General features: G+C 35.4%; 1 protein-coding gene across 4 annotated transcripts in view; it reads left to right on the top strand.

The window, feature by feature from the left end:
- Positions 1–21,891, top strand: part of NPAS3 (neuronal PAS domain protein 3) — a 613,262-nt gene that overhangs the window by 413,511 nt on the left and 177,860 nt on the right. For all 4 annotated transcript variants that reach the window (XM_017820487.1, XM_017820490.1, XM_017820489.1 and 1 more), the window contains one exon: positions 15,048–15,137. In XM_017820487.1, coding sequence (XP_017675976.1) covers positions 15,048–15,137 — 90 coding nt within the window. The remainder of the gene's footprint in view (positions 1–15,047; positions 15,138–21,891) is intronic.

Below are 21,891 nucleotides of genomic sequence, written 5' to 3'. Positions count from 1 at the left end.
TGTGCAGAACTTCCATGGTAATGGGAAGGAGGAATGTTGGACACTGAATTATGCAAGTTTTTGCCTAGTGTCTTGATGGAGATAACCAATAAGGCTATAGATTTATCTGGGATAAGTGTTTGCTGGAATCCCATTTTGTTTTAGGAGGAAAGTAACTGTGGTGGGACAAATTGTTACTTACAGGGCCTTAAAAACACAGGCCCTGAGAAGTAGTGTTTATTTAAAAACTTTAGCTGAACATACACCAGAAATCATAATGAGGCAACTCAGTGAAATTTGTTTCAATGTTTTTGTTCAAATTGAAAATGGTGTATGTTTTTCGGAAATCAATATTTCTCTTTAAACTCAAATACACTAGCCTGCTCTCATCCTCCGCCACACACACGCATACACACACACACACACACATACACGCATTTCATATTATTTTCTCAGGATGCTATGTGAACCATTTCTTATTGACATGTTCCTTCTCTTTGAAAGAGTATCTGCCCACACAGTTAAAAAACAATTGTCTATAGGCTTCATCCTCTTCATACAGAAGTGTGTGGGTGAGTATTTAACCTGGTTGTAAATAGCTATCAATTCCCTCACTGCTGGATACAGATTCAGGAAAAAGTATCAAAATTAAAGACAGAAAATGAGAGTTTACAACTTGAAAGGGTCAAAGGAATGTGGCGAATTCCTAAGATTTTTGGTGTGTTTGTGCTGTTTCTCCCATCTTCCATATTCAGCATGATTTGTGTCCATTTGGCAGAGACTTTGGCTAATTATCCTGCTTGCTGAGAACTGTTGTAGATGTACTATGAGTTGTGCTAAGTTTTGGAAGACTAAGTACTGTTACTGGAGATAATGGGGACATAGCTTTCAGACCCCTTTGCATACATCAAAATCCCTAAGGACAGCCTGTGTATTCCTTTCAAACCCCATGTTGCAAGTAATGTAAAGCAAATTGTTTGCAGCTTTGTGGTAAAGGAAAATGTTTCTTCCTGGTAGTCTTTGCTCTCTGCTTTATGTTTCTCTTTCTCACACAACTCTTTCTCTGCATATGGGGGTGGCAGAACATAGGCTTACAGATAATTGAGATTGCTGCTTGTTTCCTAAAGAGCTCCCACAAACATGTTTTTAAATCCTTGAATTTGGGTAGCTGGCTGCGAAGTTGCATATATTTGTGTAATATATATCACTTCTTTCCATCTACGCTTAGCAATTTTTTTCTCCAGAGTGAAATTCATCCAATGCTTTGTGTTTGCTATAAATACACATCTCAGCTGTATTTCTATCCTTTGTGTCAACATTAAAATTCCCTTGTTCTATGTTTAGCTTGAATAATTACCAAACCATTTGCAATTAGAACTCTAGGATATGACCTCACACTGATTTGTTCCTTCGTTTCTTTCTGTATTTAATACATTTCAGATACCGAAAATACCAAATCTTTGTCCTTTTATTTTGATGTTTATCAGTAATGGAAACATTCCAAAACAATCAGCCAAATACCTATGCTTTGTTCATTTATTGCCTTCTCTGAAGATAAATTGACTGTACTCAACTCTCTTCAGCATTTTTCTTCACCTAGATATTATTGCCTTCTGCAGCCACCCCAAGGTGACTGTTATCACTTAATTAAATCCTTGCACGCTGGGAAGAAAAAACAACATTGTTCGTTCATAACCCCAAGGAGGTTTGTTTTTTTTTTTTCTTTAAGCCACTAAGCTTTTTCCCTGTTTTATTAACTTATTCCTGGCTACAGCAAGACATACTTTGTTGATGAGCAAAAGGTTGTAATAGTTTTTTTATTTTCTGGGTAAACTTATCTTTTCTTTGGGAAAAAAAACTGTGGGCATTACAACAAAGAAGAAAAATGGGATCTCTCCAAACCCTGCAATTCTAGTAAAGGTCTGTGTAAACATCAAGCTAGTAAAGAGAAACAGGGGAGTAGCAGGAAGGAAATGAGAAAATAAAATGCAAACATAAAATTGGAACAAGACAAAAAAATAAGATGACGTGTATATACACAGAGAAACTACTGCAGTGCTAAGGGAAAATTGGCATAAGCAATAAGATTTCTGAAGAGAAAAATATATCAGGGCTCTTTATGTTACTGTCTAAGGCAGCATCTTTTTATTAGCCTCTTGGTTAATGTCCTCTGTCCGTCTATTGATTTTAGACTACATAACACTGTGCTCCTGCTTTTACCTTTGCATTTCCTTTTCCATAATGCATAATCCTGCTTGAAAACTGTAAGGGGAAATATTGCAGATGAGCCAGTCATTGAATATGTGAGACCTGTGATTTGCTTTCAAGTTGTTTTAAGCATAGTACTTCATATGAGAAAGTTCACGTGAACTAGTAAGTTGCTAGAATATGTACAATGGTTTTAGCTGCCTTTTTGCTTGTTTCTAGTCCATTAAACGTAGGACCAGAAAATAGGTTTATCTACTCTAAAATTGGGGCTCAAGCAACCATATGTATTTGTTCATGATGCTAAATCATTTTGCCACCTGCTGTGTTCAACGAGCATTTACAAATAGTAAATATGATTTGAAGCTGCAATATTTGCAAGAGCGGTTTATGATATCATTTGTTCAAGAAACATGGCATTTTACTGTGTAATAAGAAAGAGCTTTTAAATAGTTGGATAACTGTGATTTTTGAAATTAACTACTTATTATGTGTGGACTATAATTATTGTAGGTCAGAGACAGTAATATAAGTTTGTATGTGAAGCACAAAATATTGACAGATTTGTACAGCTTTACTCCAAATCCAAGGAATCTGTAGTTTGTATGAGTAGTTAGTCTCTGGAAATTCCCTTTGCATTATGAAGTTGCACCCTAAATTCTGGGATTTCTTTTTGTTCTGTGCATTTAAATTCTTTTCTGTAGCTCTCCTAATCAAATAATTAATTTTACAATGTTTATACAGCTTAAATGTCTGTATTTCTTAGCAATAACAAAAATCTTTCTGTTTACCTTCACAGACTCACAGTAATGCTTTTCAATCTGTGTGCAATGAATCTAACATCCACAGTGATTTTAAGCTATATTCTGTGTTTTTATCTAATCTATTTTAACTTTGAGGCCTGTAGACCATCTACAGATATATCTGCACATCTAATTGAATATATTGCAAAGGTATTTGAAGCCTCTTTTATTTGGAATAGAGATAATATATTGCAAATTTATCAATTATCAAGATTTTAGGTCTGTTTTGATTACTATTCAACAGTGGTTTAGTAAATGCTAATTCTGCACTGAATTAAGTTTTGACGTCAAAAGGATGAAGTTCCTCCTTGGCATCAGTAAGAGCTTCTTTAGAAGTTGGCTGTAGGCAGAATTTTATGTGTAAATTTGGGACACTAATTTCAAATAGCTGCAGTATGTACATACTTTCTGTTTGCTTTCCAAACCTGGTTTTGTCAAGTTTTTTTCCTCTTCTTCTTCGTGCCTAATTGGTAGTCTATTTGTACATTTGTAGGATAACTTCGTTGCAGGATTAGGAAACGGCACAGGAAATTCGTAAGGAAGAACTTTATTCCCACAGTGTTTAGCTAGAAATATATGGCAAGATATACTGTAGTTTCAAACAAGGATGCTTTAAAGTTTCATATGCCATTAATGTCCATCTTTTAGGGTCAAAAAACTTTCTGAATTTCTAAGCACTCTGGTGTGGTTATTTTATTTTCCATTAGAATTTTAATTTAGAAATAAAAAACAGTTCTTAAATGCTATAGGAAATCACCTCTAGCAAGCCGAAATGTAATCCTGCTATGGATAGTCACTAGGCTGAAAAAGCTGTTTATATTTTAAACCCTAGTCAGAATTCAGTCTTCTCAGATGTAGAAAACATTTGGTTATATTTCTGTTGCAGTTATCTTGTGTGTGTGTGCTTCTGCTCTTTCCCATCTGGTTTCAAACTAGAATCAGAGAAGAACTGATAAAACACCATTTCTTTTTCACTATAGTGACTGGAAACAGATTGAAGAAATTCAGATAAATGTCGGAACTCATTAAAGCATGACCACTTAAATTTATTTATTTTTAAGTTGGAGGGGTTGCTGCCAATTAAAATGGCAAATTTACATGCAGAAGTCTATCTATACTGTTTTCTGTGTGGTGTGTCAGGCAGCATGTTCATTTGGGCATGGTAACAGAACAAAATCTGAACTGCAAAGACATTTACACAGCAGCATAAAAAGTACTGGCAGTGCTGTTTGATAGGACAAGAGGTAATCATTTTAAAGTAAAAGAGAGTAGATTCAGAGTAGACGGTACAGGTTGCCCAAAGAGGTGGTGGATGCCCCATCCCTGGAAACATTCAAGGTCAAGTTGGACGGGACTCTGAGCAACCTGATCTAATTGAAGATGTTTCTGCTCATTGTAGGGGGGTTGGAACTAGATGACTTTTAAAGGTCCCTTCCAACCCAAACCATTCCATAATTCTATTTGATTTTGGCTCAGAGTAGTTTTCCTGTGGTTTAAGGAAAGGGAAAAAATGGAGAAAAAAATGAAGCTGCTGGGACAAATAAAAGTATGTTTGAGGAAATTCTGATTTGTATTTTCTTTTTTTTAATGAGAATTTTTATGTTAAATTTTTACTAGAATTTCTTTCACTGATGTGCCTCAAGTAAGACTTGAAAGTACACTGCATTAGGGAGAAGAGAGATTATTATAATGCAACATTACAGGATGTCCAGGTAGCAGGATCAGGACCTCAGAACTGCACAATAATGATGCCCAGATAACTGATGACGATTGCCTGAAATGTAGACAATAAAACAAACATATAAGGTATTGCTTAGGGTCTTAAAGAGGATACTGCTCAAGACAGGACAACTGCAGACACACAGAACTTTTTAACGAAGCAGAAAGAAGAAAAATATCACAGTGAACGCAGGGAAAGCTGGGATGCCACACTCACATTTTAAACACTGTGTCTTTAAAGCATCATAGAAGAAATTAGAATTCCTTGTTTCTAGGTGGTTCTGGATAACAGGAAAGTGGTGCTAACATCTGGCAAGAGAAGGACTTTTATTTCATCAGTTCCATTGATGAAGGCAGTTTTACCACAATCATTTTAGGGAGAGACTAGGCTTCAGGTCTCCTACAAATTAGAGTGAAACAGATAGTAACAGGGGAGAGCAGTTATGTCAGTTCCTACTTGGGACACAGGATACAACATATAGATTGTTGACATGTGTAATAAATAGCATTAGGATTGGGGGTGTCAAGATTTATTTGGGGCTCTTTAGATAGTGTGGTGTTGTGGATTATTGGCACAACCAACAGATACTGGACTCTGCAGTGTCAAAGAAATCTTCAGCACCCTTTGATGAGGAGGTTACTGATACTTTGTGCTGCAGCTGATCCAGGGCACCCCTTAAGGGAGTAGCATGGTAATTTGGCTGCACACTAAAACCCTGTGGTAAAAATTAGGATTCACATCGTAACTGTGAATCTCTCTTTAAAGGGAAAAAAAGATATTGTTGGTTGAAACCTTGTGTTTCTGACTTCTGGACAAATCATAACCCACTTACCTGTCCCCACACTAGAGAGCAGGATTTTATTATGGAAATAAAAACAGACCCTTAATCATCACAGCAGTCAGAGGTGCCACTATAATATATTAGCTTGTTTTTAAAAAGAATATAAACCTTTTTCACTGGAAGAGCTGCTCTGTGCTGTTGATATGCTTGAATTTATGCAATGATCTGGTAAACAGCAAAATCCATACATATCTTTAGCTAAACAGGCATTAGAGGTGAGCTCACAGGAAAAAAAAAAAAAGAGGAAAAGGAAGGAAGAGAGAGAAGGAGGGAGGGAAGGAGAAACACAATATTTCCTCATAGCGCAGGAAGATATTAGAGTCCTGTTAATGGCAAAGCTACATGCTGTCTTCTCACCTGGTCTCTGTGAAACAGAAGTAGAAGGTCAAAATAGCAATAGTGTTTTGTAGTGACAAACTGAGTAGATTTCCTCAAATCATTCAGGACTGGACCTCCAATTCCAAAAGGATAATTGATTTTCACATAAATGTGCATTTCACACTTTTTTGTGCATTCTACTTCTGGACTGAAGCACTGTAACTTCAAAACTCTTTCACAAAGGGCTGCAACCCAGCATAAAGATATCAACTTTACTGTGAAGAATGTAGATGTACTGGATAATTATTTCAGGGCAAGATTTCAAAATATTATTATTAATGAAATCTCCAGCTTATTCCATGAAGTTGTTTGTCCTGTGTAGTCATGGATAAGTGAATGGAAACCAAAGCTTCTATGGGTACCAGAAGAGCACAGCATAGTTTTCTGTATATTTCCATCTTGTCTTCTGTTGACTTTTGTGTCTTAAGACAGTGTAAGTTTTTGAGAATTTTTCAGTGATAAGGACATTTGAAAGATCTCTGTTCTGTGATGTCTAACGATATAGGAACTCATAGTCCAGCTTTTACTGCTGCAAAGGCTCTCAGAGGGTCTCATCTCCATTATAAATCCATTTTCTCCAAACATGTAGGAATTTCTCTAAGACCTCTGCCCTCTGTCAAATCTGCAAAAACTAACCTTGGATTTGAATGCTGTTAGTAGGTCAGACAGATAAAGACATGGAGAGTAGAGGAACCAAATTTTAAAATTGGAAGAACCACTTCACAATCCAGACCTTAAAAGGTTATAGTTTTGTGGGCTTTTTTCTTTTTTTTTTTTTTTTTCCCATGCCTCTATAAACCTAACTTCCAGTAACTAGCATGTTCTGATTTGTGTCAGTCCAGATTCTAATTGTCTTGGGGGTCACAAGAATAAGGAGTCAAGAGACAGTAAGAGATGTGGAGACTTTTATGTACTGGTCTTTACTGGAAAAGTAAATGACTGCTTTAATTTAGTCCATCTGGATTCTAGAATTCTTGAGAGTGGACATATGTGGAACCACTCCACACTCCCCTAGGTGGAGAAAGAATTGTTATAGTAAATAGATCTCCTGCATTAGTACAGGGATTAATGACAGCTGGAGGAATTCTCAGCTGTTTAGGACCAGGTTCAGTCTTCTTTGTATTATAACATGCAATAAGAGGCTGAAGATAAGAACGAGCTTTTTTGAGTTTGTTCTGTGTCCTTATTATATCTATTTTCCATTGCCTAAAAAGTATTCTCAACATGTTCTCCTTTCAAGAGTATAAATCAGAATTATATGCTAGTCAAAGAACTCAATTTCTTATATATGATCTATTTTGGTTGTTTGTATTGCCATCTAATAGATTAAATATGATAAGTGTAAGTCCCTCATCCTGTTCTTCCTTGAGCACAGCTTCGCTGCTTCATATGTATGAAATTGTGTGATGCAGGTGAGAACACATGTACTCAGGTCTGAGCTAGACATCTAATTCTAGCAAGCCAATTGTCAGGATCAATCACCAGAACATCTGAGTACCTATTGAGTGCAGGTGATATTTTAAGAATGAAATTAATTCTATATCACAAATTCTTCCCCATAATTTTTTCACCTAGATTTTTGGACGGGCATTTAGTTACCTTTATCTGTTTGCTTTCACATAGAGTCAGATTTGTAGATTCATACATAACAAAGAAAGGCTTCAAACTTACAGCTTGGGAAACAATGGGATTCACAACAATGCCTGTTGTTGCCACAATCAGTTTTGCCTGTATAGGTGCTTCTACTTGCACAGTGTTCCAGTCAGATCAAGTTCCCACAATCTCTTGCTGTGTGGTCTGAGGTGCAGGTCTGGGGACTCAATCCCTCATTCTGCCAACTCTCACTATGTATCTTAGCTCCTGCTGCTGAGTCACCTTACTCTTTCACTTTTGGCACTTATTTAGTAAATGTTATGCAAGTAGATATATTGTCAAGTCTTTTACTCAGGGCAGTGCCTCTAGGTGCACAAATGCATAAGTGATTGTAACATTTGTACCACCTAAGGGCAGAAACCACTTACATTCGAACCATATGTATCCAAAGCAAAGCCAGTCCACAGATAGGTATACACTTAATCCTGACCGACAATGATCATTTTCTCAGGGTAAGAGATACACAGTGTAATCTCTGTATGACAAGTCTCAGCCTAAATAGACATATTTGATTGTATTACATGGCACACAGTTGTTGGAATTACAATCTGCTGTCCAAACAGTCTTGAACCAGCACTAGGAATCCTATAAAATGGAGGGTAGGAGCTCATCAGGAATAGGCATCATTAAGATGAAAGTTCAGTGCTTTAATACACAATGCTTTGGGATTTTACACAAGTATAATGGCCTTCCAGAAAAAAAAAAATAAAAATTGCTATCTACAAGGCAGAGATCCTGAAAAGTCATTTATTGCCTTTGTAAAAAAAAATTGTCAAACTCTTAATCTCTGATTTTTTTCTTGAACTCCTATCACTTAGAGGTTTGTAATCTTGCTGTGATTCTCAAGCTCACCTCTGATACTTGTCAATCTATTATCAGTGAATGAAACTGGAAGTATATTTTAGGAACTCGACTGCCTCCTTTTAACATTATTCTTGGCTCTGAACTTTTCTCTTCTACACTCTACTTTTGCAATGGTTATGATCTGGAATAAAATATGCTTTTTTCTAATCAAGTAGTAAAACTGCCACTGCAAGTTTTTGCTGCTTTGGATACATAAACTTACTTATTCTGTAAGTCTGTGAAAGATGCATCTGAGGAATCAGTAAAGTTTACTCCTCTTCCTTCATTTCTTGGTTTTGAGCTATAAAGCAGACATCCCTATTATTGACAAATTTTTTGGCACTTCCTTATTGTCATAAATTGCATTCTGGCCACAAAAGCAACGGGCATGAAGATGACAAATTAGGAAACTGGCATCAAAGTCCATTCTAGCCTCATCCTTTGAGTTTGTCCCCTTTCCTCTTTTTTACTGTAGTTGTTTTGGTGCCAAGTGCACACTGCTTTGTTGTCAAATATGTGTCATTAATTCAAAAGGAATCTCTGGTCATGTAGTCATATAACCATTATCGTGAACTGTGGAAAAATGACAGTGGTATAAGGGTTGAAAACAGGGATTTCTATGTGTTTGATGCTGGGATTTTTACTCAGTGGTAAAAAGCTTGTAGCGCAAGGAACACTGCAATGTCTTATGCCTTTTTATTTTACTTGGTCTTCTGTTTTGGGTGGGGGTCTTTTTGTTTTGGTGGATTTTTTGTTTTATTTTTTTGTGTTTGGAGTTTGTTTGTTTGTTTGTTTTGCACGGGATTAAAAAGACGGAAGAGAGGAATAAAGCTTTTACAGATTTGTGTAAGTCAGTAGATAATCAAAGTTTAGTTGCTCATTTTTATTCATGTGTATCAAATACCTCGCATGTAAAATCCTATTTCCCAGCACAGTACTCTGGTTGTCTCATAGTACTTAATTGTGAAAGCCCAAGGTCAGATTTTTCCACCTAAGTAGTTATGCTTTTGCATGTTTGTTGGTATTGCTGAAGGATATTGCTCTGATATCTTAATAATGAGAGCACAATAGAAGTGTACTAAGGCCAGATTTCTGTCAGCCATCATTTATGCCTTTTATTTTATTTTAACCCCCCGTTCAAGAATGGTTGCCATGTTGAAATGAAACTTACTTTTTTGTTTCTTTCTTCAGTAAATCATGTTTTTTATGCCATGTTGTAACACATTAAATAAATAATGCAATTATATATATATTCTGAGAGGGACTGTTTTCTTTTGTAAATGTCAATTGCATCCAATACTGTCTCTCTTTAAAAAAAAAGTAAAATATTTTTGCTGTTATTGAATGTAGTATGTCTAATTGGTGACAGGCTTTGTCCTCAAATTAATGCTCAGCTCCAGTTATAATATCATTATGTCATAACACTGAAAAATTCTAATTAAGATGATCTGTTTGCCAGGAAAAAGTTTAGTATATCAATTAATCTGTTTTATCAGGGGGAGTATTCCCTTCCCCAACCCCTAACTCCTGATCACAGCCTGAATGATGAGAAAAACATCACAGATGCATGCTGCATTGGACAAAGAACACATGCATGCATTTAAATCATGTATATCTTACTTTTTACTGATGTAATTGTGAAATATGTTCTTTTTGCATTCATAATTAGGGGGTGGAACAGATGGTGAAGGCTTAGTTTAAAATAATCTGTCATTAAAATAACCTAGCCTACTGGTAATTCTTCACTCTAACTGGAGTTTAGGTCAGGGTAACAGGGGGTTTTGCAACACTGGAATACACTAGAAAGAATTAGGGACTTCATGGATAGTATGAAATATGAGGATATTCTCCAGAAGGACACTGTAGTAAGACTCCAGTGAATTAAATTTGCCTGTATTGGGAATATGCAAAAATGGCTGGGACAAAATTCCTCTGACAAATATAAATCCATTTACTATGATGCATTATACATAAGTGCACATTCGGTCAAAGTGGTACAGTGGGTTTCATATCCTGTGAAGAAATAACCTCACTATGCTTCAAATATTGTAGAAGGCACTTAGTATTTTGGGTTAAAAACCTGTGCTTTACAGTTTTGTATTATTCTGATGTCAGAGGATATAAATTATAATTATTTTCATTATTATTCAGAGGTGCTTTAGCTAGTGACTTTTGTGTCTCACTTCATGTCTACCACATTGACTTTCTGGTATGTGACAAAGGAAAGCTTGTATCAGTCCTGTGTGGCTAGTTTAGAACAGTTTTCAGAAATAAGAAAACTGGCTTAGTAAATCAGATACTTCCATGTCTTTAAAGCATTTATTTTAGTGTTCCCTCCAAGATTTCATTCTTTAACAGCTTTGAAGAGAGCATATAGATTTCAGCATGGTATTATGAAAAATCTTCTTGAGGAGGGGCAAGCATTAACATTTGTGTCGGTTCTTTTTCATCTTAATCCAACCTTGGTTAATAATCAGAAAATTCTACATAGTGGGTAAGAAGATGTAATTAACCCTTTGACCCCAGAATCTTAATTGGTGCCTGTTGAAAACAGTGGGACAGTTAAAAAAAATAAATTAAAAAGTAGCCTGTGGTGATTGAAACAGCATAATACATAATGGTTTTCTGAAATAAAAAGTACTTGGAAGCTTCAGCTTTAATCACATTTTGCATAAAACCAGTAAATGTAGGTTTAAACAAGAAGTTGTCAGTCTACCTTAAATTGGGTTGTGCTCAAAATTGGCATTTGAGGTCACCTTGACCCTTTCTCAGCTGCCACACTAGATGGGATAGGACTGGTTTTATGACAGTCAACTTCATTTATTTTAAAAAAAAAAAAAGATAATTGAACTCAAGAGTATTTTCCTAACAGAAGACACTCTACCCTTATATTCATGCCCTCTCCTTCCATGAAAATAGGGCATGTTATGAAAAACCAGTTACCTTTGCAGGCCCTGTTTATAATTAACTGTGGAATGTCCAAAACAGAAATCCTATCTGCCTTTGAACTACAGTGAAACTGTTCAGAAATTCTAGCTGGAAATTACACTGTGGCACTCATTTGAAAAGAGAGATTTGAAAGCTGACTAAATCCAGTATCCTTCTCTCATTTATTGTGTCCTCAGTAATACATAGGTGATATGAATAATACTTCCAGAGTTTTCTTATTGAAAGAAAATTTTTTGTGAATATATAGTTTACAATGATATCACATACTCTTCTGTAGTATATAACATAACCTGTGTGATGTTGCCTTGCACCTTCTCTGAAGTCTGCTGCTCTCTTGGCATGCACAAAGGATGTACGCTTTATGAAAAATTGAAAAATTTCAACACGCATTACTTAAATAATAAATATTCATAAATAATACCTATGAATAACGAATGAGACAGTCCTTCAGAACTAATGTTTGACCTGTAAAAGGAACAACAACATTGTCACAGAAATGGTCCGTCTCAGCCCTTTCATACTGGTGGGAGGAACTGCCTTGCACTGGAAGATGGTTAGTTTTCCTCCTATTTTTATTGTAATTTTTCTTAGGTATTGAAACTTGAGCTTAGTATTTGAGGTTTTTGTTCTAATGTCTCTATATTTTGGGCATGGAAGTAGTTAGGTGTCCATTAGCTGTTAATTAGTGGCTTTTTCAAAATACGATTAAATAAACTTTCTGATTTTGCTCTGTTGAAAAAAATGCTGAATTCAGTCAGTAATGGTATCCAAGCATTGCTTCAAAGAAGCAGGAAAAGAAATGGAGAAGGAATGACTAACCATGATTTATTAGTCTCTGTTGGCTTAATGAACAAATTTTATGGCACAGGAAGCGACCAATCCCGTAAGAAATCAAAGGTGTTGGTATGCTGCACTGGCCTTGCCAGTCCTTCAGTGGTGCCTCCTTACTTGGAGGTGAAAGTAAGGAATAGTCTCACAGAAAGAAAGAGAAGAAAAGACTAAAGAATTAAAACTGTTTAATTGAAATGAGAGAATCAGAGTCAATGGGATGGAAAAGTAGCAAGTGCTTAAGACGACTAATACTTCTCGCTTCAACTCTCTTCCCACTTGCTGGCTGATGACTTTCAAACTTTAGCTATGGAGGCTGAAATGTCTTTGTACAGCTATGTTGACCAGAGATAGTTTTATTTGTTTATATTTTTCCAGAAAAACTATTTTCACCCAATTTCAAAACAGCACTGAGGGAAACATTTCTGCCTAATTAGTACCATAAGCTTCCTTCAATTTTTTGTTTCATTAAGAAGTCTATATTCCTAAATAAGATCATGTGTATAAAAGAAGCAGAAAAGCCATCAGTGACTCAGAGAATTAATTTTTTTCTGTTCTTGCAAAACTCTATCAAGATATGCCAGATAATACTAATGCAATGTACTAAACAGACCCGATCATAAATACATTCCAACTGCATGTAACTCTCTCAAATAACAAAGCAAGGGGACTGCACTAAAATCCTAGCTATATAAAAAACTGAGAAGAGGAAAGTTGTTTCTGTATGATACACAAATAACCTGTAAAACATCTTTCCTCAAGATATCATTAAGCCAAGAATTTAACAAGATTATAAAAAAAAATTCTAAGGAAGATCAGATATCATAATCGTGCCAACTACTAATAACAATAGGTTAGAAATAAACCTCTGGTAGCCTTGTCATTGCCCATATGGATATTTCAAACGCTGTTCTGAAGAGTCTAGGTACATCCTATAAGACAGGAAAATGAACAGCTACAGATAGGCTGTTAGTCTCGTTCAGTTGTGGCAATTTCTTGTTGCTTGTGGAGAATGACGTTCCATACAGGTGGCCAAAGAGTCAGTGTCATGCTTCTCAGTTTTATCTCTCACAGAGAGTTAAACCAGTTTCCTCAAAGGAATATGGGACAGAGCATCAGGAAAACTTAAAGCAAGCCTTTTAAAGATTTACTCTTCCGAATAAAAGAAATTGTACATAGTGGGGGAGATCAGATGTGCAAAGGTTTTGATTGTCCTGGTATGGATCTAACTTTGAACTTCACTGTTCCAAATTTTCCACCTGTTACTGATGTTAAGAATGCAAGGAACTGATGTTAATAATTTGAAAAAAAAAAAGAAAAGATGATTTATAAGAGGTTCATAAATGGCTTGCATAATATAAATGTTTTTACATGAAGGAAATCTATGCAGATTTACATTTTTATTAATTCATAAATATAAATTAGGGTCTTTCTTTAATGCAGTGTCTTTAGTGAGGGTTTGTTTTCCAATATGGGGTCTATTATTTTTAGAAAACTCAGATTTTTGAACTAATTCCACCACCTACTACATCATAGAAGGGGGAGCATTTGCCAAAGACAGCTTCTGACTAGCAGCCTGTTGGAAATTAATCAAGAAGCAGAAGAATAGAAAAATAAAACCTCTCAGAAATCACTGTCGTGTATTTGAAAAGGAGTGAAATGATTACATGACTATTTCACCCTATATCTCCATCAAATTTATGTGTTTTTCTTCTTTTGCCTTCCAAAACCAGGTTGATCCATGCCACAATTATATTTTCACTTTACATGTACCTTTGTCACAAGGAAATATTTGGGATGGGATTTTTTGGGATTGTTCCTTGTTCCTCCCAGCTTTTGGGCTGTTTCATATTTTCTGACTTTTTTTAGCATTTCTAATTTCTGTACTTTTGTGATTTTACTTTGCAATAGTGAGTGTTTGCCAGTAATCACTCCCATTAAGGGCAAAAAGGTAAAGGCACAAATAGCTTATGAAAGGCAGTTTCTTCCTAGTGTAGGTTTGCTCTTATTCAGAGGTGTATTTCTGTCTTGATGTGCAGTGATTTACTCCATGTGTCAGGTTAGAATATAGTTCTTTGTTTATTAACTGCACTCATGTTTCAAAAGGTATGCATTAATCACTGCAGTTGTATTTTGATTTTTGCAGTTGCAATGGAAACCACATCCAAAGACTTGAACCTGTCAAAGTAAAATCTGATCTAGAGTTTTACAACGAAGGGATGAAATTCATAACATTTCTAGAGACTTAAGCTGTAAACATATTTGACAGTAATCTGCTGATTGGCTTTGTTTGTTGTCTCACAAAAGGAAAATGTGAGGGGGTGTGTGTGTGTGCGTACACGTGCGTGTATGTGTGTAATCCTCAATTAATTTACAAATTATTGAGGTCCATAGTGGTTTGAGTGATGACAGAATTTTATTTTCTCCTCTTCGGTTTTTGGAAGTGGAAATTGTCTGCTTTGATTCTGAAGGATGGGGGGATGTGATCTTTTTATATACGATTCAATTGGAAGGTTATTTGTTTTCCTTATTTATTTCTTCCTGTTAAAAAAAAAATTATTTTTCTGTATTTCTTCTGTCAAGCAAATGAGATAAATTTTATCTAGTATATGGCAGATGTAAGCACGACAGTAAGTCCTTCAACTTAGTAATGTACTCATATGCTGTTTATTAAAATGTGGGCAGAATATAAAGGAATTGTCTTAGGAGTTCAAATTAAAGCCACTCTCATAACAATCAGAACATTTTCCTCAATTTACTCTGTGATGTCTTTGTTTGAATCTATTTCTATCTGTCATTTGGAGGTTTTTATTAATCTATTCGCTTTTTTTTTCCCCTTACTCTGTAGTCCCTGGATGGATTTGTATTTGCACTAAATCAAGAAGGAAAATTTTTGTACATTTCAGAAACTGTCTCCATCTATTTAGGCCTGTCCCAAGTAAGTACATGCTTTCAATTCTAGAACATAACTGTGTATGATGCATTCTTCTGTTTATCATTCTTAAGGAAATAATAATTTTGCTTTTGTATTTTGCATGAAGTATTGAATTAGTTGTTTAAAGCTGCATCTTGTTCATCCTGAGACACAACTGAAAAATCTGTCTATGAGTATTGGATGTTGAGATGTGTCTGAAAACTTTTTGCCACAAAGGATCATTATTAATTTATTGAGAACAAATGAAGTTTCTTTTCTCAGTTGTTTTGAACTTTAAACCTCTATACCTGATAGGAAAGGGACACTCTAATAGTACTTCCCTTGTGTCCTATTACTGGATGTTTATGGAGTACCCTGCATTATCCAGGGAGCTGACACGATGACAGGGAGTCATTTGGAGTCAAGAAATGCTGAAAGAGACCATTAAAATGTCTTGCAGGGAGGGTTCCAACAAGGACACATTTTGATGCTTTCACAAATGCTCAGTAATATGGAGAAATGAATTTATAAAATATAGTAGGTTTTGTTTTGGGTTTTTTTTTTTTTTCATTTAATTGCTGACAACTGTTTTTCGAAGATTAAAAGGCAGGACAGAAGTGGGGCGAAAGTTAGTTGTTAATGTTTATTCCTAATCTTGCGGCATTCAGAAATGTTTAGGCAGGATAGCTTCTTTCTGCCTGCACTTAGAAATGCAGTAGAAAGTTTTTGCATGATGGTTTTCAGAGTAGGATAATCTACTTCTATTGCAGTCACCCTAAGGAGAAAAAAAAACCTGAAGTAATATTTATTTCAGCTCCTTTAAATTGGGACCCATACTGCTATGAGGAAGCACCTATTAGCACAAGCTACTGTCAGTTTTGCTGTATCCCACCAACAATGAAACAGGAAATTTTAACATTTGGTGCCAAAAAAAGACTAATTTTAAATATGATCTGGTGAGAATCTGAATAGAGTTTCATTAATTCCTCATAGAACATGCAAGCAATTGGCTGTAATAAGTTCAGTAATTGTTATTTTGTGATGACTTTGGCAAACCCAATGCTAGAAATGGAAACAAGAGCTGTTTCTAACTCATATCAGTATTCTTGTCTCTCATTAAAGTCCCTTGTTTTGTAATAGACTTTAATCCCTGACTTAATCTGTTTGGGAGTTAGTGTGAGGAATCTCACATTTTGAAATCAGTGCACCACCATGTTGATAATACAGTAAAGAATTGGAACTTTAATGTTTATTATTGTCTTATGTTCATATTAATCTGTTTTATGCATAGTATCCAACGAAGTTTAATAAGCCAGTAAAGAAGAAGGATGGATAATTAGTTTAAGCAGGTAAATGCTAATTAGGAAACTCCTGAAAGGCATCCATTATACACTAGCTTAAAACAAATTTTACAGCCCTGGTTAGTGGTGTAATCCAAATTCTGTCAAGGCAACTGCATTTTCTGTAATTGAGATGTGTATGTTTGCTTTGCATAACAGATGGCTCTGTATGCTTAGACTGATAGCTAGGAAAATAATAATTGCATTATTCTGGCCAAAAGAATATTAGCTCTTGGGTTTTGGCCATTTCAGTCAGTCCTCCTGCCAGCACAGCATATGCACATATATGGATTGGATTTTCAAGGAAATTGATGCATCTGGAATAGTGCGGCCATCTGAAATATCATCTGTTCAAGAAAAATTTGGCTTTAACCCTATGCTAGTCTCTTGTTAAAAGCATTTTCTGCCACTGTCTTTTTAACTGTAAGAGCTGGTAAATCTTTCCATACTCTGAACTCACACAGTGTTGTTAGGAATTTACACTTAATCTTTATCCACATACATATTTCAGGAAAGTGTTCAGATAAATAAATGAATTATCTTTGCATGTTAGAGTATTTGATATATCAGGACAAACATTTCCATGTGTTCACCACTGAAAGTACTGATGGAAAAGCTACCAAAAATCAGAACAAGGACTATGGATTTTTATACAATAGTAAATGAAATCTACCGAAATCTACTAAAATATCTGAGCTTTTTGATGTTCTTCTCTTCTGTCTTTATGGAGACATTTTATACTTCTCAGACCTCCTGTACTTGTATTTTTAATATTTTATTCTCTTGCTATGATATTTTATAGATAGTTTCTTAATTACTTCAAAAGAAATGCTGTAGCTACTTATTACTAAATCACTAGTCAAAGCTTATTTGTTACAAAAAATACCAGCAGGAATATTCATAGAACCATTTCTCAAACTATACATGGAAATGCTACTGTTTGCACTATAAAGACTTAAAATACTTGTGAATTCTGAATTTCTGGATTTGTGCTGTGTGATACATGTGGCATTGCATTTCTTACACTGCAGGTAAACGTTGATATGACCCTATCCTTATACTCCCAAACTACGTATTTATAGAGAACTTCTAGGCAGTTTTCAACTTAAAATCTGGATATATATTATAAGCATTTTTATTTGAAACATCTTCATCAAGTGCTGACTGTGAAGTCTTGCTTTCTAGTCAAATGACTTCTCTAAGACTTCATCCTTGTTTAGTTCAGCTTTTTTCCTTTTTTTTTTTTAACTGGTATGCATGGAAGTAATGTACAATATATTTTGTACTTGCAAAGCAAAATCTTATGTCTCTTAGCTAAAGGAAAAGAGTCCTTTTACTGAATCTCAGTAGGTAAAAACAGTTTTTCACAGAACCCAATTTTTCTCTTTTCTGAACATTTAGAGCCAGTGGTGCAAAACAAATGGATGCTGATGTTCTAAGATAGCTCCAGGACTAATAGTAAAGAAATCTGATAAAACAATATCTTGGGAGGTAGCCTGGCAATGATGATAATAAAGTTACCTCTGGCAAAAGGAACAGTATATTTGCACAGTAAACAAAAATTACAATAAATACACTTTTGACATTACAATGAATATACCTTGCATGTAGATAGCCACGACGTATATTTTTGAACACTTTATCTACCAGCTAATGCTAGCCAAAAATTTTAAGTTAGTTTGGCAGATATGGATTTTTAGACCATACTGGAATTGCAACAAAAGCGGTTTCAGGGAACATAAAAAGTAGAGGGAAAGACATAGTTAGCTGAAAATAATGAGTGAGGTAAGGTAAAGAATCAAAGCAGCAGAAATGGACCAAAAATCTCCCAGTTATACCCTCAGTCTGTATAAATTGTCATGGTTCAGTTATACTTGAGGCAAGCTGAAATAATTCAACATACTTTTTTACTTCTTTCAGGAACTTTAGTATTTGTGGAAAGACTCAGACATGTCTAGAAATGTGCAGTATGACCAGAATTTCTTCCTGGGTTGGACAACATGACCTGTGATAGTGTAGCTTTCCCTTTTGTCAATACAAACAGCTTTTTATGCTGCATCTCTGTAGTGATGTTTATTCTTCATGTATACCTAGTCTCGGGCATTTTCCAAGTCAGTAGCTAACTTTTGATATCAGAGTAACTGCCATCTTTGGAATACTCAGGCCCTGATTCCTTTTAGAATTGCAATGAGATTTCAAAAGAAAAGGGCTAAAAAGTCACCATATCTGGACATTGAAGAGGCCTAAAAATCACTCCTTCCAGCACTTAGAAGTCATTATCAGTGCTTACCTAAGAGATTTCAATTCTTTTGAAAAGTCTCTGTGTTTGAGGCTTAGACCAAAAATATGCTGAAATGTAAATAGTAACATAAAGGGGGTAAAATCTATCCAGAACCAGACAGAAAAAATATTTCTTATCTGGAAAGGAAAAAAATTGTCAGGCATAGGATGTTTCAAGGTCAAAAATATTATTGAAGTGTAGAAAATATTATGGGTTGATAATCTGTCTAGGATGCTTTTGCTTTCAGGAAACTGGTCACCTCTCACCAACAGTTGTGTGCAACAAAGATGTTATGTATTGTTTCCCCTCTGTGAGGTCCACACCTTAAAGTAAAACATTTCCTACTTGTCCAGGACATAGAGCAGGTTTGCAAATTGGCCTGTTGAAAAGAGAGCTCACTAAAAAGGAACAGTGCAGCTGCTAGCATAATAGGAGACAGATAATAGAGATGAAGAAGGAAGAAAAAAGAATAAATTGTGGATAATTTATCCTTTTTAAAACAAGGCAGGCAAAACCAACAGGTATATTACATGTGTACTCTGTTACTAGTAGCATAACCTATCTCCTTATTTTGGCTTTCTGTGCATTTGTTCTATGAAATGGCAAATAAAATTATAGCTACAGCACACAAGTGCAAGGTCAAATAAATGACAGTACTCATTCTATTTGTGAAGCTATTCTGAAAAGGAACCATGGTGCCAAATGTGGTTTATTTGAATAATAAAGAAGAATTAGATTCCCCTGATAACTTGGCTGAGGGCCAATAAATCACTGGAGGTTAAGAATGCTTTGCAACTGCCATGTATTTCTTTTGCTTTTACAAAGCACAAACCTCAACTACTATGCTCTACCTGTTTTTCAATGCAAATCGAGGTTAGTAGATGGTTAAAGAATTGCTTTTGTGCTCTGTTTGCTTAAAAAATATTATAAGGCAATCTTGGTGCTTTCATTCTGTAAGTTCTACCTTATTTTCCTCCTATACTATTATCTAAATAATAATGATAATGATGATGATTATATAAAAATTCCAAGGGAAAAAAAAAGAAAAGCAAAAACCAGGAGCTTCACAGGAAAATTGCAATATTTTTAAGCAAATTCAGACAATAACCAATCCAGGAAAGAATTTGCCTTTTTTTTTTTTCCTTGTGTTGCTGTCATTGTTTTAGTGTTCTGAATGTAAATTTCTATATGAAATGAGCATTTGTGCTCATTTAGTAAATTGGTGCACTAGCATTGTTAACTTTTTAATAGTTTTTTCCCCTTTAAAAATGGCAAATAAAAGCCTGGGAAATTCTGTGTTGGTCATGCGGGTTTTTAAAATTTTTTTTCTTTAACATTCAATATAAGAAAATTAATTTACTCTTGTCTTTTATGCTAAAAGTGAGCAAGGAAGGAGCTCTATTGAAATAGAGCAGCTCTGAGGATTTTGAGAGCAGTAAGAAAATATAAGTATCAAAATAATTCAGAAACAGTACAAGGCACAGTGGCACATTATCAATTTACAACATTTAAATTGATAAATGCTTGGTGGTGAAGGCCTACAAGGGCACTTTGAAAAGCAAATAGCGACCTGCTGAAGAAATTGATTTTTTCCCCCCCGAAAATGACTGCATGATGCATCATTTGACTGCATGCTGTCCAAGTGCTTGACAGAGATAATCTCAGCAATCCCACGGGTGACCTTATCGTTCTCACCAGGGCAACTTTGTCTAGGTTCTGACTTTGTGCATGTCAAGGTTTCTTCAGGCAGGATCCTTAGGGGGAAAAAGTTCTTCTGTTCGATCCAGATATTGAACCACTCTTGAAGGCATTCCCCCACCCCCAAAAAGGCAAGCTTGTTTCTTTTCTTCATAATTATGAATGAACTGAACAAGAGAAAATATCTATAGACACAGTATCTTTGCTGAAGCCATTATTGCCTTTTCAGTGTAGTTTAGCTTAGCTCTTAAAGGAGAAGGGATACCTGCCATTAGACTTTATCAGACACAGTTGAAAGACCAAAACGTATGGCACTCTTCTACGTAACAGACATATCTCCCCCGCTTTCTTTTTCACACTCACTGTTTGCAGCTTTATTTTTCTCATGAGAAGATTTTGCCATTGTCACGGTATTTCATATCAGTGCCTAAATTTTTTTTCTTTGTGCTGTTTTAATTGGTGAGGTGTTTTTAATCCCTATCCCAACCTAAGAACTTTTAAGACAACTCAAGTGCAAATGACAAACTGACAGAAGTCCTGAACATCAACATCAATATGCATAATTTTGCATAGACACTCTGTAACAACCTTCACTGTATGGTCATGAAGTGATCCAAAACACTTAACCTGTTTTATCTGGTTGTTACAAAACTGGTTTTGTCTAGCACAGAGGAATATATTGCCCAGGCTGTGAAAAATAAAGGCATTTAAAGATTTGCAGGATTTTTTAAAGTACCTCATATTATGAACAAATTATTTTTCATGTGCAGTTAGTAATTGTTAATTATAGTTACTGACTAGGGATCTGTTGAAAGCAGCAAATGTAATGTTCTGTTTGGTACCCCAAAGCTGCTTTACCCACTGCCTTTGACACCCACAGTTCACCATATTCAACCTCTTTTACCTCCTTCTTTCATCCACAACATTAATTCTGAGTGAACAAGACGTGCTTCCTCGCTTTTGACAAGATTTGCTGCAGTCTCATGCGACAAAAACCCAACACTCATTCCAGATTCAGAAAGTAGGATTTATAACAGCATTTTAATTTAATGTTGGATGTCGAACATATAAAGAGATCACAGTAGTACTAGAGCTGAAAATTGATGCCTTTTTTATTAGTGTCCTCTCAGAAGTGGGTGAGCTGCTGTTTGTGCAATGGAGCACAGAGCACCACAGTCAGATGAATGAGGATATGCTATCTGCAAGGAATCATATTTCAAACCACTGTCTGCTTCTATTGATGTGCTCAGAGTTGAAAGGTTATGCTAGTAAATGCCATCAGAATTTTCAGTGTTAGAAATCTGTGGAATAATCCGCTGACTGTCACTTTGTAGTCAGTCCAAATGCAATATACAGTGGAGCTTTAATAATTTTTTTTAAGTGAAATTAACTTATTGTTACTGATCTCATTGTTTTGCTTATTCTTCTGCAGCGTGTTTAAATACTGCCAACAGTATTG

The sequence above is a fragment of the Lepidothrix coronata genome, unplaced genomic scaffold (genome assembly GCF_001604755.1).
Source record: "Lepidothrix coronata isolate B3197 unplaced genomic scaffold, Lepidothrix_coronata-1.0 Scaffold83, whole genome shotgun sequence".
NCBI classification, from domain to species: Eukaryota; Metazoa; Chordata; class Aves; order Passeriformes; family Pipridae; genus Lepidothrix; species Lepidothrix coronata.
This window is presented reverse-complemented; position numbering and strand designations above follow the sequence as displayed.